Source organism: Apteryx mantelli, chromosome 3, assembly GCF_036417845.1.
Source record: "Apteryx mantelli isolate bAptMan1 chromosome 3, bAptMan1.hap1, whole genome shotgun sequence".
In the NCBI taxonomy this organism is placed as follows: Eukaryota; Metazoa; Chordata; class Aves; order Apterygiformes; family Apterygidae; genus Apteryx; species Apteryx mantelli.
The window spans coordinates 38,344,320-38,362,178 of NC_089980.1; the positions used below are offsets into that span (position 1 = coordinate 38,344,320).

Below are 17,859 nucleotides of genomic sequence, written 5' to 3' on the forward strand. Positions count from 1 at the left end.
CAGGAATTTTTTTGAATAGAAAAAGAATATTGAAAATCAATATAGATCCTACAACTTTGCAAACATTTTCCACCTCAATGACAGCAGGAAATGCTTTATTATCAAATAAATGTCTTCCCCAGTATGAAGCAATAAACATTCCCAATTCAAGCAAAACACTACAATAATGTCAAACATATGCATGAAAGAGGATGTGCCTGCTTTCGGAAAATCTTTGCTCCTAATAACAATATTTGACAATATACTAACCTCTCTCACCCCAAAGCAAAGAACAGCCTAAAAAAGCAGAGACAGAATTGCAACTGCATATACCTAAAAAGCACCAAGATGGTAACAAAAAATGTTGAGAACCAAAAGGTCTTTATAAAGAATTAGTAATTCTCCCCTCCCGCCCCCCCAAAGAGAAATAATTCTTTTTTCTTTTACTGAGAATTAGTATCTCTGGACTATCTGATAGTTCATTCAAAAAGTCTGCATGAATTTGAACTTGTTTAAAAATATTTACTTTAGACTTGTCTAAATCCTGGAATTACACATAATTCTAGCATTCTGCCTTGGGGGGGGGAGAACTAATGAGGGTAATATAAAATGCAGCATCTGCATCAAATTTTTAGAATATTTACTCATTGCAGAGAATGCTCAGAAATTCTGAAGAGCTATTTTTTCTTAAATACACATTAGTTCCTTGGACCCATATGACCTCACAGTAAGTCCTCCAGCTGTCTCCCTTCTTGACCAAGAACCGTTTTTTGCTATCCTGGGTTGAGATATGTAAGGATTGCAGGAGCTGGGCACACAAAATCAAGTAATTGAGTGAGTGAAAAGATGACAGAAGGAGCGAACAGAACACAGACTAACACTTCTGTGCTTCTTTTTGTCATCACTGGAAACAGCACTGGAACATCCCAACAGAACTAAGAAGCGAGTAACCTTCCAGCTTCAAAATCAGTATATCCAAGAACAAATACGGAAGAGATGAATTAGAAGATAGTCTGTGGAGCTTGCCACTTCTCAAGCGGTGAAAAGTGAGGCTTGCAGTTCAGTCTACCTTAATTTCCTGTTTTTCATGGCAGTTCAGTCTACCTTAATTTCCTGTTTTTCATGGCAAGTAGCGTCTTCTTCCTGAAGTGGTGCCATGAGAACAGGTGGAATTTCTAATGCAGTTAAGTACAGTTCAACATGTGCAAAGGCAACAAAATGGGCCTTAAGCAGTTTTCTAAACAAACTAAAAAAACCCCTCCAGTTTGAAAAGTGAGGTTATATTAAAGAAGACAGCATAATATTTAACACATTTTTGCGGTGCTGTTAATTTCAGATGTACTCAGAAAACTTCTTTGCTGGAAAAGTCTTTCTATAAGACAATATTTCAAGTGATTATTTTGTGAAATCACCACTCTTCTTCCCCTTGGGGGACTCAGACACTTTTATTTACCTTTTCATCCAACCTGGGGCAAAATAAAAACTGAATTACTATTCACTAATCAAGCTTTGTGTGTATAACTATAACAGTTTACTGGAAAACAGAAATGAAAAAAGAAACAGCTGACTTTTTAAAACTTTCTTTAAAAATAAGTGAAGTGATTATATGAAACAAAATGTTCGGCTGCCAGTGTAAGTCAAGAACTTCTACTTAACTATGGAGGCCTTCCTAGTTTTACTGTATAATCTGACACAAGATGAATCCCAATGCCAATAACCTTTTCAGATCTACCACATATTGATCTTTTAAACCCTTCAAACACTTTCCATTCCTAAAAGCCTAACAGCTTTTATTTAGATAAACCTATGGAAATAAACTACTATCAACTTATATAACACGGATGTACATAAAAGCACGTCCCATCCAAAATTACTTTCCTGAATTAAATGACTGAAAACAGCTGTTTGCTGTCTCACAGCAGCCAAGTTCTCCATGGCATATTTAAACAATTGCCTTGCTTTGTTTCAGGCATACTAGCCACCACTTCATTGCTGTTTCTCTCTTGGACTCAACTCCATGATACAGAAGTTAGAGAATTTTCTTGATATCCAGTGTCAGCTTCCCTAATGTAATTAACACTGCTCCTAGTCATATAATTGCTTGGGTCACATCACATACTGATTCAGGTATTTGTACCTTTCAGCTCTGGATAGGTTGTTGCTTGTATACTGTCTCCTTTAATGATTATTTAGCTCATTATCTACATTCTATCAGCTGTTCAATAGTTTTTGGTTTTCCCCAAGTTTTTTTTTTTTTCCTCCATTATCAGCCTTCCCCATACCGAGATACACAAAATTATATGCATTAGGCCAGGCATCACTACTTTGCAGAAAAAGCAATTATCACCACCTTTTTGTTATGAGATGTGATACAGTGTCTATCTATACTTCTGTTCACAGAACCCTATAATTTTTTGCTGCTATAAAGCACCATTTTTCTAATACACTTTCTATTGTCACCTTTAGGTTCTCATTACAGCATTACTCTTTATTATTTCTATTAAACAATTCCAGGATTTTTTTTCTCCATTTACTTTCCTTCAGGTGTATTAGTTGTATTTTTAGATAGTGGATCTCATTTTATTAATTTTATTATTTCTTCAATTTTAAAAATGAATGTAAGTGAGCTTACACATGGTAAAGAACATGGTAAAGATTTGTTTCACTGCAGCAATTATACTGATTTTTCACTACAGAAGAAAATGCTCAGAAAGCTTCTCTCCTGTATTTTAAGAATTGCAAAATTACTGACCTTTGTAGGTATACACACAACTAACTTTCACACTTGAAAATTCAGACTGAGAGACTAAGTACTAGGTCACAAAAACATGCTTGCAAATCCACAATATTAACATACAGCCATACAGAAGTTTATGCATCTGATGCCTTTGCAGATAGAAAGAGAGAGGCTTTCTAGAATGTGGCAAAGAAAGCTAAAGTTGATCTGTTAAGGGTTTCTTCACTCGTTTTCTTCCCAATTTGCTTACATGACTGCCAGCAGAAACTGCTAACCAAAGTACAGCTGATTTCTACAGTAGGAGTCCACATTGAGTCAACCTCTGACCTTACTAGAGATCAAAAGAGATCTGAAAGAGATCTGTTGAGTTTTTCCTCAACAAGCAGATATACCTTTAGCTTTGGGACCTAAGTCTAAATTTATCAATGCTTCCAGCATTTCTAATACTAGCGTTATTAAGGTGAAGTGTTCCTTGTAGTAACAGAAAGCATTTTTTGTATATGTAGATGCTGCCTACTAAAAAGTATGACACACATTTCAACCCACTTATTTTTGGCTACACTGTACTTCAAGTAAAGATAAACATAAGTTACAAACTTGACCCAACTAAAACAATGTTGCAACAGTTTTAAAAAAGATCACTGAACTTTTAAGCATCTGAAAACCTGTGAGAAGATAAACTTGGGAAGTACTCCAGCAGGAGCAGAGCCTAAGGAGTTAATAAAAACTGAATATTGTTTTCACAAAGGCTTTTTGAAAAGGCTTGAGACATTTTTATAGCCAGAAACAATTAGGGAATACTTGTTTCAGCATTTCTTCCAAACTGGAATATGACTGTATATTTAAGATAAAATTGCGATATGAAGAGTCTGCTAAAAGCACTTTTTTTTTGTTTGTGCATTTTGTTTGTCACCCAGTGTCACACTAACAACTCTGCATCTCATTCTAAAGCACATTATACTGTGAGATAAGATGAAAAAGACAGTTTTTTGTTTCCCCAAGGGGGAAGTACTTCTGCTAAAAGCATCTTTTTATGATACCATTCTTTCTGAATTACCAATAACGCAAACCAAAGAATTAGATACTGTACTCTAAAATTTAATATTTGTTCAATTCTTATTCATATCCTGTAGACATCCCCATGTGTAACAGGGGAAAGTATGCTAAATGCTTAAGCCTACTTAAGAATCCAAAAGATTGAGCATTTCTGTCCTTCAATCAGTATGCTGTCAGGTCAGGCTCACAGATTGAGCAACATAAGTTCTCCTGCAGTTTTTATTATTGTAACTAAACTCACATTTGGCTTATCAGGTAGATATAAGAAGTTGGTTTAAAAAATATGTATATATATATTTTTGCAGTCCAAGAGAGCTATTATAACATAACCTTAATTTCAAATGCTTCTCTCAAATTTCAGTTTTTGTCAAGAGTAAATTCTGTACAGGATAAAGAGCAACTGGAAGGCAGTGAGAGTGCAAAGAGTTAAAAAGATAATTAAACTCTTTCACACATCTTTCCATTTAAATTTGTAGGATTGTACCATGATTAAGGAGGAAAGGTGGTTTTTAAAAAGCCTTTCTGAAGAAAAAAATGCTTGCAACAAAATAACTCAGGCAGCAATTCTTCATTTACTTTCAAGAGTTTGCTAAATCTTAAAACAACGTTGTAGTAAAAAATTTGTGCATTAAGTTTATAATATAGCAACAGGAACACATATCAGAGAGTTAACCTTTAAGATTCTTCTCTTTCTGGTACCCAACAAGCAGTGGCCAGGAATAGTGAGGTCTGAGTGGCAAGCCTTCTTCTTTCATGATCTTCATCACATCAATGGCCATATCTAAAAACATTCATAAGATAATTAAACAGTGACCAAGTACTTTAAACAAACATGTTAAATAACTAAATAAGCAGAGTACCTGACCTGTTGGCCTCCAAAGCACAACGCAAAACAAACGGTAAAGGTGCTGAGTGCATTTTCACTTCTTTCAACTCGCTACAATATTGTTTCAGCTTGCTCATAGGCTGCAAAGAATTTTTAAAATTGATTTAATATATTTTTCAATCTCTTTAATTGTTAGGAATGTCAGATTCTTCTAGTATTTATAAAATGCATATTACACATGGCAAACATTAAGGGATACCAAAGAAATACCTTTATGAATTTCATCTTATTATGCAAATTTGATATGAAATATTAAAACCATTCTACTTTTATTAACTGTGCAAAAAATCTACTATTTTCAATCTTCAGAGTCACATTAAATTATAAATAAATATAAATAATAACTAATACTAATAAAATAATAAAATAAATATACCATATAGTTAAGAGAAAAGTATTACTATGCTGCATACCATATCTGTATTTACACAATGTTGTAAGAAGAAGCTACCCTGGTCCATATTATCACGTGATAAATGATGAAGAGACTTCAAAATATGGAAACTTATATCTTCGAAGCCAAGAGTTATCAAAGTCAAACACAGGTTCATTGCATCTAGAAATAGGAAAACAGAAAAAAATAAAATGCTTGTTTAACTATTTTAGCATTAAACCACTAAGGGAAGTAAATATATTTTAAAAGTATCATTAACATACTGTTTAACATGACCAATCAATCAAATTTGAGACCACCTTTTTCAGCATTATTTATATTATCAATGGAATTCACTTTTCCCACTAAAAATGCAATGCCAAAATTTTTAGAAGCATCACCACTGTAATGTGATACAAGGATAGGAGATAAGAGAAACATTTCTAGACCTGTTAAGAGAGGAAAAAAGGGATGAAGATTATCGACAGCTATCAAGCAGATTAAACATGCTGGGATCCAAAAGTGACTTTCACTTTACTTAAAGAAAGCTATATTCAGTATTTACAATCTCCCTTTTCGTTAAATTCATGAACAGCTGTCATAACTGAAGCTCTGCTAGTGTCGTTTGCAAAAAGGACTCCACGCTTTACCACTTTCCTATAAAGTCTTAATGGATTTTATAAGTTAAAATTTTGATACATTAATATTGTATGCAAATTAAAGGTGGTTTATAATATTTAAAAAAATCGTTTAAAATGATTTAAAGCAAAGCAAATGAATCCATAGGCATGATAGGAAAATAATATTTTACTTTAAATATTCAACAAAAAACAATTGTTTTTGGAGACATTACTGACTGTTGCAAAGAACTGAAAGTGCTTGCCCGCTAAACCCTGCGTAGTATTTCCATGCAAAATACCATGGTAGCAATTGAGAACATACCTGGAATTAATTCCTTTTCAAATCTTATGCGCTCTTTAATGTCTTTGATGTACTGAGGATATCCAGCCTTGGCAAGGCTTAAAATCACCTGCATCAAAACCCTATCCATAAGATACCCTTCAGTCTTCTCAACCTCTTCTAGAGTCTGGAAACCAGAATAAGTGTAAGTTTAATAAACTTTATACCTGACTCAAAACATGATACGTTAAAAGAATAAAATTCACAAAAAGCTGAGGTTTTTTCTTTTACATTTTTAAACATTGGTTTTAGACACACAAAAGATGGTAGGGAGAATACCAACAATCTAGAGAGAGACAGTCTCAAACACCTCTAGATTTTAAAAAGAAAAAGGGACTGATAAAGGGATAATAGATAGATTCTCTGTAATACCTAATAATATATGAAAATATCAGAGAGATGACTTTCAAAAAAATTGCTATGAAAAAGAGATCGTAATTAGTCAAACTTTTTGTTATTGCTTGGAAGAAGATTGGTTGAGGAAGATTGGCTTAATTTGTAAGCCATAGAAATATATCGTTTCCCACATTCTCCTCCTCGAGTTGGTCCTTCCATTTGATACCACTCATTAAACTCAAAACAATTTTCTCTGCTGTTTCCTTACCAGAATTTCAACTAAACAAAGGACTGTTTTGTAGTTGAGTATTCATGAAAGTTAGCCTCTAAAGCAGCATTATCTTACCCAAGCTTTGTGAATACCCAAGTTTGTTTGTATGAACTCTTACAAAAATTCAGGTTTACCGGAAAGATTCAATGGCTTCAGTGGGAGCAGAATAACTTTATACATACCACATACACTGTTTGTCTCTTGAATAAATTAAAAAAAAAATTATTATATCACTCACTAGTGAACATTATTTACCATATCTTCACATAGAGTAAAAAGCAGCTATCAAAAGAAAAACTTTTGTTTTTAAATGAAGTATGAAACTGCTTTCAGTTAACCAGCTACTCAGATACAAAAAAAAAAAAAAAAAAATCTTTATTTGCTACTGACTATCAGGAAACAAGTTTTAAAATAAAGTATTAGTCCATACATACAGATAGAAAGCATTCCAGAGTTAAACTGACTTAAAGACAAACTAAACCATATTTAAACGCTAACTTGCAATACCTTTTTGATGCTGTCAGCATCACCCTTTTCAGCATACACATTCAGTAATGATAAATAGGTGTCTGGGCCAGGCTCAACACCAGCCATCCTCATCACTGAGAGGATATTTTCTGCACTCTTCATATCTCTAAAAACATTCAAAAGAAAGAATCTCAGTCAATTTAATCATAATATTTATTACAACTTGCATATTTCCTCATTCAATTAATAATTAAACAGAACAAAATGAGCAGAAACAAAGTCTAAGAACACAACAAGCATAGAAAAACCTATTTTAACTAAGTAAACCCCAAAGGTCAAAGTGCAAATCTTTTAATTATCGTATTATTTTGAATACTTATTTCAACTTCAGCAGTGGAAAAAGTTCAAAAATTTAAGTACAGCAAATTTCTTTTTCAAATAGTACAAAAATAGTGATTATCTTGAAATTCAACCTTTTCAAATACAAGAAAAAAAATCTACTTTTCTTAAACAGTTGCTTTGCCTGAAAATGCATATAAAAAGTCTTTTATACATTATTTAAAGCCATTACATTAGTCCTAGTTTTGCAGCTTTTAAGTTTTCTGTACAATATCAATTTATAATACAGTAAATTAAAAAAAAAGTATTAACATTACCCTGATCTCGCATGACCTTTCACAAGGCTACTGAATACCGCCTCTGTGATTGGGAGATCTTTGTTCTTCATAAACCCAAGAATTTTACTGAAAAATATTACGACAATGATTAGAACATTTTTTGTTTGAGAAGATAAAGTCCTGAGCTACCGCTGTGCTGATGGACAAGTACTGTAACAAACAGAAATAAATATTGATGTCATTGAGCAACTATAGTTTGGGATGTTGCATAATATGCTCATAATATGATCAATTTCATTTTTCCAATGACTTACATTTATCACTTAAAAATATGCACAGACATGAATATAGGTTTTTTTGGTTTTATCTTCCTTTATTTATTTTTCACGCTCAGCAATCACACTGTTATAACTTAAAGGCAACCTTTCTAAAATTAATGCAACTAATGATACATGGATATCCAGTAAGAAGCTCTGTGTAACAACATCAACAGGAAAAAAATTGCTATTTGCTCCTTAGCCCATTCTATCCTCAAATAAATATCTGCCTTTCCCAGTAGCCATTTTCTTACAAAGCAAGCTTCATAACCTCACATTTTTTTACAGGCTCTAGAAATGACAAAACAACTTATTTTCAGAGCAACTTAAAAGACAATTTGATTTGAACACACTGGTCCATCACTTATTTTTATTTTGCTCGCGTAGGTTCCAGCTGTATCTAAGAAACTGCTATTCAATGCTTGATTAAAATATACTTAATCCCCTTTGCTTTGCTCAAAAATTTTAAGGATTACCCTGAAATGAGTTTGAACATTAATGGCAGGAAATCTGAGAAACAGATTCCTTGATGCAATTCATTTAACCATAAATGCAAAGGAATACCTGGCTCCTTCAATGTCGCCCTCATTGCAATAAGCAGCAATCAACCTTTGGTACGTAACCTGCAGAAAACAAAGGGGAAGTTAATGATTTCTAACCAGTAAATGATATTGCTATTGAGAAAGAAGATATCATTAAAGGATACCTACTCGATTGGGCTGCACATTAGCTTCCTCCATTCTGGCCAAAAATTCGGTTGGAGAGAACTTATGCTCATTCTGAAGGTAGACTTTAAGTAAAGCATTATAATGGCTTGTATCATACACAGCACCTAAGGAAATATTTCAGGCACAGTCACTGAGTGTAGATTCTTTAAATTGAATGTGATTTTATAGCTTTTCCAGATAATTAATTTCATATCAATTTTATTTTGTACCGGCTTTATGTACAATCAGGTTGCTTCCTTTTAACCAACTTTGCAACACCAGACAGCTATTTAACAAGGCGCATTTGCTTTTAAAAGGCTAAAACATATCAAGAGTACAGAAACATCAATGCTCACATACATTCCATTCTGCAGTCTGCTATAGGTGAATTTTACAGATTTAGCAATATTACTCTCAAGAATCAGTTTTTTCTATGAGACATTTGTAGATAAATGACTAAATTAAAATAAAAAGTATCATCTAATAAAATAGCTGATAACACCAGGAACACTCAGGCCACCAGATACCAAGGTAACTGCTCAACATCTAACTGAGAAATAAAATACGTTCTTACAATAATCAAAAGCAAGCAGAAGTCTGATTTAAGCACCGGGGGGGGGGGGGGGGGATTATTATTAAACACCCCTAGATGTCAGTATAACTCCCAGAATAGGAAATAGGTCTCTCACTGCAATAACAAAACCTAGTGTTCATTTGCTAATGAATATTTGCCATTATAACCTAACATTTAAACACCATTAAAATGCATTCAGTCTTCTGTTACAAAGAAAGCAACCTGGCAACGCTAAAGCACATCGCTGTTCTTTCACGATGGACTGAAAAACACACCTACCCAGTTCTTTCATTTTGTCCCATATCATATGGGCTAGTTCTGTTCTTTCAGATGACACTACCTCTGGTAATAAAGCACCACAACTTCGCAACAAAAGCAAGGCCTGGTTACTCCCTGGAGACCCTGCAGTAAAAAAAGAACATTGTTAACAGATCTAATTCAGGTTAAATGGAAAGAGTCACCTAAATAAATAAATATATACATACATGCATGCAACAAGTCTGTCAGATATAAAAACCCCTGGGAACTATATTTTTAAATGAGTACATGCATTTTTTGCCTCTATTGTTTAGTGATTCAAAGGTAATATTAAAACAATTATTTAAAATATTTTTATAGACTATTACTGTCTAAATTTAGGGCTTTTAGGTTCCTATGGTAAGTTCTGCAAGTAATCACATACACTTCTGAAGAGGTAGGTACTCATCCTTTTGAACGGTGTTCCAAATTTCTTTTAAAAAAATTTCTTTTTGTAGCTCTTGGATAGTAAATTGGTTTCAGGCTTTTCTTGCAGCCAAAAACAGTCCACACAACAGAAGTGTCAGAGTAACAGCCTTTTCAAAGGAGCCAAATTTGCATAACCCATACCAAACTCACCTCTTACATCCCAAGTTCTACCAGTGCTTATGTCAGTTCAGGATTATACCCAAACAAGTTAGGATGAAGAAACTCACAAGACGCCATCATAATTTATCCATCTGTCTGACAGAGGCTTTTGTTTTTCAGCAGTGTCAATGCGGACCCCTAAATAAGCTTTAAATTCACTCGAAAAGGAACAGCCCTATAACCCTGCTGAGCTTGCAGTCTATTCAACCTGTTATTTTGTTGCTATGCTATTGCTGAAACTACTGTTAACCTCCAATTTTTGTTCATGAAGCGAGATGACTTAAGTCTAAAGCTGAAAAGCAAGTCTGCTGGCAAACAGTACGAATTGTGTATCTGAATGCTTCCTTCAGCATGAAAATGCTACCATTACTAGGAACTGAAGTGAAAGATAGAAGGGAAAACTTCATGTTTAAGTAGAATATAGCCACAACGAATTTCTTCATAAATTACACATTTAATATTAGTAGAAAAAATAAGATTTGAGACTGACCCATTGAAATACATACATTTTCTTATATAGAAGAATTTTCTTTGAAATTCAAAAGTTTTACTGAACAGGACACCCAAAAGATTAAGCAATGACACTACTATATACTGAAAACTATTCCTGATAAAACATGGCATTTAGTACAGTAATGAGCTCAGCTGAGCAGAAATTCAAAGAAGCAGCACAACAAATCTTAAATTCAGATGATCCAGTACTCTAAATTTCCAGTACTTTAAATTTCCCAATCTAAGATCTATAAAGATCATTTCATCCTAAAAGGAACATAACCTTCTAGCAAATTTCTGAAACTGCACAATACTTCAAACCAGTATCATACTGTTCCAAAACTGCTATTCAAAGATGCTCAGCATGAGTTTCCACTATTAGCATCTATTTTAGCTCCATCCACATTCAAGATCAAACAAATGAGACAACTTTTGCCTAGAGAATAGTGAAGGAAGCTAAGAAAAAGTCTACCTCCTCCAACCTCTGCACATAACATCAGGGATGCCAAAAACAACTACAAACCTAGTTGTCTGTCTTGGGCTGCACTACTGCTCCTGATGCAAAGTATGGCAGGGCTGCCACATACTTCACAGATTACCAGGGAAGCTCAAGACACAGCATTTTTCCTATCATGTCTATATAAGCAAACCCAGCAATTTCTAATAAAAAGGAGAGTTCCTTCAGAAAGCAGTGTATTGCTTAAAAAAAAGGGAGGGGGGCAAAAAATGTTAACCCTTTCCTATCACAGAAGGAAGGCATACTTCAGAAGTGATTTCTTCTAACAAGGAACAAGATAAATGCATGATTGCATAAAAAACATAAAAAAAAATTAAGGTTTTCTATCCCAAACTGAAACATACATGCAGACTTGAATGATTCAGACTTCCAAAATGATTTGAAGTCTGCACCATCATAAATGCTTTGTAAGTGATTTCCAAATTGTCATACCAACTCACCAAAGTTGCATACAGCCCAACATAGAGGCAGAAGCTGCTGCAAGTAAAAGTATCTCCAGCTGCTGCTACTAACTGTAAGTGTAATGGAAATTGTACATATTCCAGAGCATGCCACAGTAACTTAATTTTTGATTAATTATACAGAACTGTGGAAGCAGCTATATGATTATAAAATAAAGGCAAAATAAAATAAAAATATTCAAATGCAGGAAAATCAGCTCAAAAATTTCTGCTCAATAGCAGAAAGCTATATAAGGCTTAAAATTAGACAAAAATTTGATAATATTTATACTAATGACTGAGTACACTGAAAGTCAAAGGACAGGAAAAAAAGTTAGGAATATGAGTATGGGAAGGTAGAGCACAAGACAGCCACATCAATCACCATGTTTTTCTTCTGTAATTAGAAACTGAAGGTTACAAACACATGCAAACCCTTTTTAGAAATAAACCGTAACCTCCCACACTTTTGCTAAAATAGTTTCTAATGTTGCTATTAGAAATAGAAATGAGGATTGAGATTTTCAAATGGAAATATTAGTCATTTATTCAAATGGCACCCGAGTTAAATCGTTTGAGAAATTTTACCCTGTTTTTTTAAACTCTAAAAAACAACCGCTGCTTGAAATACACTTACATAGCCAAATGAAATCACTACAAGCAATTATCTTCTTGCTAGCGTGACTCCCTAAAAACTGTGTAACTAATCAAAGATCATGAAGAATTGTGTTTTGAAGGTAAGCAGAGAGACATAAAACCCTTGCCTACCCACACTCACAAATTATAAAGTCTATCCCTAAAAAAGAAAAAGCAGTCAGAACCAGAAAAGACATCACAAGCAAAAAGTCAAAACTAAAAACGTTTAACAGAAAGAGAGCAAGAATTAAAGACTTGGCTTTTAAACAGTAAACTGCAAAACTATAAGAGCTTAAACCCAGATACAGAAGCCAATAACTGTCCAGAGTAACACTCAAAGTTTAAAATTAAAACAAAACAATAAACATTTCTCAATATACTCTCATAGACTACTAATGCTAAAACCCCATTTATTAAATATCTCCACTGTCTCATCTTTTGATCTAACAAGTACCAAATCTCATCATCAACTACAGTACAGTTTATAAAAGATTATTCTGGCTATTTTTAGCCAAAGGAATACTGAATCTTCCAGAATGAACAATGCTTCAGCTATTTATTTTCTTTCTGTTTAAAAAATTAAATCTCTCTGGTCCCAAATATCCACAACTACCTGGGCATGGGGAAACTTGAGATCATCTCCACATTTCCCTATAGAGTTCCATCTTAAAAACAAGTGACACCTTAAGGACAGCATTACATACATAAGCATACATAAGATTACAAAATCTTACATTTTTAAAATATGCTGTATAAAATAGACAGATACGATCCCTGTTGAGTTCACAGTACAGTTTCTATACAACATATGAAAGTTAATATTCAGCAAGGAGGAAAGTGTAACATTACTGCATAAAAATCCATAAAAAGCAGGTGAATATGATAAAGATTTTAAAAGTACACTGAATTTCTACCAGATGTATTAATTACCAAAGAGAAAAAACACTGGAAAAGTGTGTGTTCGAAGCAAACTAACATCTCTAAAACATTTAAAGTCCATTCACCAACACATGCAGTAGGTTAAACAACATCCAAAAGACAAAATTAACATAAATCAGAATTCTTTCATTTAAGTTCTGTGGCTTGACAAATTGTTATACAGTAGCTTTAACAACTTTGTTTTAATTAAAAGAAGCTTACCTGCTCTGCATATTTCATGGAATATTTTTAGTAGAAGGGCTTTAGGGATGCGACCAGTTTTTCTGACAGAGTTATCCAGTTTATTTAATGCCCAGTCAAACTGCCATGCCCGTCTGTTTTGAATTTCTGAATTTGGTTCTTCTTTAACTCTTCCCTCCTGTTGAGGTGCAACTGTAAGGAACCTTGTTTGGTACATCAGATTTCTGAATAAATAAAAACAAAACAAAAAAAAACACACAGAGCTTACACTTCTTTGAGTGATTTTACAACTACCCTGGCCACACTTAAACGTTTAAAAAAAAAAAGATAATCTTCTTCTATTTCTTGCTCATAAACAACCAGTTTCTCAAAAATATTCTGCATTGATTTAAACAAACAAATGTAGGCAATTCATTTCACTGCACTTTGTTAGCCCTTCTGCCTAAAAAGATGGATATAGTCATATATACTTTCTCACAGTGACAATTGTTTATGTGAGGTTAAAAATAAAGTATGACAACTACAAGAAATGTGATGAAGTGTTCTTATTTCTAGCAAAACAACAGGAGCTTGCCTTTTTTTAAAAAAACAAAAAAAACCCAAGTGGATGTACATAAGAACAAGAAAAACTGTATTTATGCCATACCGGAAACGTGAACAGCCTGTGCAGGACAAAGTATCATTACACACATGCACTTCTTGAAGTCTGTTCTAAAGTGTATGTACAACTGCATAAAATAAACTAAGACTATCCTGCTCCAGATTCCTATACAAAGAAAGTAACAAATACTGGACAGCAAGGTAAGATTCAACAGTTTCTAAAATTGCCTTCCCTCCTCACTGTCCCTGTAGCCCAGAGCTCTTCAGCTAAATTTCCTTAAGGGCTCTACACTAGTTAAAAGAGTAGATTTTATACTCCCTCTCACTATGGATGTTCCAGAAGTCCTATATTTTGTTTGAAAAGGCAGCCACCAAAAGCAAGAAGTGCAGGCAGGACTTCCCACATGCCTGTAGCTTGCTCATTGCTATCTCCATTGCTGGTTGGCTTCTCACCCTATCAGTGCTAGTTTGAAGACCTAGCAAAGGGAGTCTGGTGGAGGAATAACTTGCTGGCACTACAATGTTTGACAGCACTGGCTGCAAGCTGCTTAATGGCAGAAAGAAACATCAGTGGGCTGTCTGTCAGGGTTTAGCGGAAAAACAGATTGCTGGTTTACCATCTGGTTGTCTCCCGCAAGTAGGAAGTAGCCCAGAGACCACCTTTTTGCTTGCTCGTTGAACTTCAGATTTGTTAACTAGGCAGACTAAGTTCTACGATTAAAATTCTTACTTTAAATAAAAAGAAAAGCATGAAGCAGAATCTTGTTCCTAACAGAGTTGTGAAAAACAATTAAGTAAAAAACGTTTGATTTTTGAAGGCATTCCAAAAAAATCCTTGAGTATTAAGGACCATCATCAACATTCAGCCATTATATTTTTCTAGCTGCAGGCAAATTTTTTCACTGCCAGATCTCCTTGAGTGTCCTCCTGAAGCATTTTTCCAGAGGTCAGCAAATGGATCTACTTTTTTTTTTTTTTTTTTTTGGATTGGGGAGGGACAGGGAAAAGAGAAGTGAAGAATGAAGAAAGATAGACTGCCAAAAAGGAGAGGTCCCCTCCCTCAGTTTCAGTCTTCCCCCTTTTTTGGGTGCAAGCTCCCACTGTTTCCTTTGGGCCAGCTCTCATGTTAATCAGATTCCTCTGTGAGCAAACTAAGCTCACTAACCCAGCCAAACACCAACTCAGTCATATCCCCCCCCCCAAGAAAAAACACCCCCAAAACAAACAAACAAAAAAACCTAGTTACTGCTCCATCAGATTAGAGAATGGAATCGGCTCTTGATGTACAGCAAACACCAGAATGAACAAAAGAAAGGGCTTAGGAATATGGGACTAAAAGCAGAGGAGCATGGAAGAATTAAGGAAATGAAACATAACTGTTGGTAGTAAGCAACTTGTCAGACTAACAAACATTTTTATTACTGATAATACCATTTCTCACTAGAAATCTACATTTTCAGGGGTCTTATTTTGCCTACTTTGTCTTCCTTTTTTGTAGATTCTTCTCCTACTATCTCATCATATAACTAGACCACTGTCAGGAAAAAAAAAAAGAAAAGAAAAGAAACACTGGGCTAATAAGTAAAATCCAGGAATACAAGGTAAGAATAACAGCAAGATACTAGATCTTCAAATCCTCTCAAGTGTAATATCCAAATGCAATAGCTATAACCTAGAATAACTGTTTAATAATTCATAAATAACTATGGGCTAAATTTACACTATGACTTCCATTACATTAAAGCACAAGTGCCACAAAACTCCTGGGTTTCAGATTAAAATTGGAGTTTAAAAAAAATCTGCTACTGTTGTGTGGTTACATTAGATCTTATGCCACACAGCACACTTGTAAACATAAAATTGATCTGTACTTACATTTCTTAGCTAAAGTACATGCATGGCCGTAACAAAGCCATCTTTCTAAGGATCTCTATGTGCCAAAAGCCACTAACATTTTAAAGCACTTCCATAGCTCCATCAGGTTACATACCGAGACAAAAAAAGCATTTGCATGCTCAAAATCTGCATGAAAAGACTTGATGGCTATAAACTTTCATTTGTTACTAAGCTATCCCTGCTTAATGTTTAGCATGATATTTTAACTACACTAAAATATTATACTGTTATATCAAGTGCTATGCTTATACACTGTAAAATATTGTATGATTTTACAATTATGCGATCTTTAGAAGTTGAGAAGGAACACAGGATTAAGGAGAACAGGAAAAGAAAAGAGGGATAAAAATCAAACAGGTCATGTTAACAGTTTCAATTAGGAAGGCACATAAAAAGGTAGCAAGAAAGGTTTCTAAATATACTAGAGAAAAGAAAATTAAAGAGTACAGATACACCTTAAAACAGAAAAAAATTACAAATCATACACTGTTTAGCTTTTCCAAAAAATGTTAATCATGACCATATATTAAACTAAGTCAATTTTAACAAAGAGGTAGGAATGTGGGTGAGAATAGGGAAGAATGGGCTAAATCACTTTTAGCAACATAAACTATATTCAAGAAATATTTAATGGACCTCACTCAATTCCCAGATCCTTTGGAGTTCTCTTCAAAAATTCATGGGAGACAAGTTGTGGCAAAAACAGAAGCAATGTCAACATAAAAATATGGATCTACACACAGGTAAGTTTTTTAGCACCCATCCTATCTGACATTCTCATTAACAAAATAAGGAGATGGGATGTAGTTTTAATCAGAAAAATGGGTGCACTAGTGGCTTAAAAAAAAAAAAAAAAAGTAAAGATGGCTACTAGGATTTGTTGCAAAATTGGGAAGATATTTCATGGGATCCTAAATTAGTGCATATCCTGACCCAACTGGGACAGGACTGCATGACCCATTTCTGTTTAATAATTTTTATTAACAATTTGGATGACAGAAAAGAAAATAAACTCATAAAATTTGTAGATGGCAGCACACCCCTAATAGTGGGAAACTCTTAAAAGGAGAACATCAGACTCCAAAGCTATCTTGATTCCTTGAAGAAATTGCCTGAAATCAACAAAAAGGAATTTCAATACAGACAAAAGACAAAGTTTAACATTTTGGACAAAAAAACAAATGCAGAAACATAAGGTGGTGTACAATCAACTAGACAACAATACAACAGAAAGAATTGAAAGAGAGCCACAACATGAAACATTGCAAACATGAAACATTATGCAACAAAAAAACATAACTGCAGGACCTACTAACAGAAACACAGAAAATTATTCTGCTCATCACTCACAGGACACAGGTCTGAAAGACTCATCTATCCTGTCCCTCTCTCCAAAGACAGAAGCAACTGTATCTAATCCATCCGGCATCACACTGGTAATATTAATAATTAAAATATTAATTGTAATGAAATATTAGAACAAGATACTTTGTCACACCGAAACTTTCTTGTTTGAAAGCTTACAAAATAAGATCAGGAAAAAATTCCAACAGGCATGACCTTAACGTAGCTGATCTTACGGCAGTACCAGAGGTTAAATTAGATAACCTCACAATGTAAATACATTTTTTCAATTACTCTAATTAACTCTGTTCAGAATTAAATGCAATGCTACATAAAATAAAGTGCATGGTACTCCTCCAAAGGCTGCAATAGGTATTTACTTCCGTTATTATCTTTAAACAGCATTTTAAGATCTCCTCCATGTGAACTGCCACTTGCAAGCATATGAAGTCACACAACAAACTTCAGATCTATTTCAATTACCATCCGATTCTTCCCCAAAATGTGTAATTTCTCTTCACTGTATTTCAGAATTGTGTTTCTTTGTACCTACCTGGAGAGAAGCTCAAAAGAATAGATTAAGCCTAAAGCAAACCGCAGTGGTTTTTTAATATAAAGTGAACTCTCTCCTACTCCCACAATCACAAGA

At 34.1% G+C, this 17,859-nt stretch overlaps 1 protein-coding gene across 2 annotated transcripts in view; it reads right to left on the reverse strand.

The window, feature by feature from the left end:
• The window catches only part of LRPPRC (leucine rich pentatricopeptide repeat containing), a 98,768-nt gene that overhangs the window by 73,206 nt on the left and 7,703 nt on the right, over positions 1-17,859 (reverse strand). For both annotated transcript variants that reach the window (XM_067293149.1, XM_067293150.1), the window contains exons 2-11: positions 13,392-13,594; positions 9,561-9,683; positions 8,711-8,832; positions 8,565-8,623; positions 7,723-7,809; positions 7,106-7,232; positions 5,974-6,118; positions 5,072-5,214; positions 4,633-4,738; positions 4,446-4,553 (exon numbers count right to left, since the gene is read on the reverse strand). In XM_067293149.1, the coding sequence (XP_067149250.1) occupies positions 4,446-4,553; positions 4,633-4,738; positions 5,072-5,214; positions 5,974-6,118; positions 7,106-7,232; positions 7,723-7,809; positions 8,565-8,623; positions 8,711-8,832; positions 9,561-9,683; positions 13,392-13,587 (1,216 nt within the window). In that variant the 5' untranslated portion in view covers positions 13,588-13,594. The remainder of the gene's footprint in view (positions 1-4,445; positions 4,554-4,632; positions 4,739-5,071; positions 5,215-5,973; positions 6,119-7,105; positions 7,233-7,722; positions 7,810-8,564; positions 8,624-8,710; positions 8,833-9,560; positions 9,684-13,391; positions 13,595-17,859) is intronic.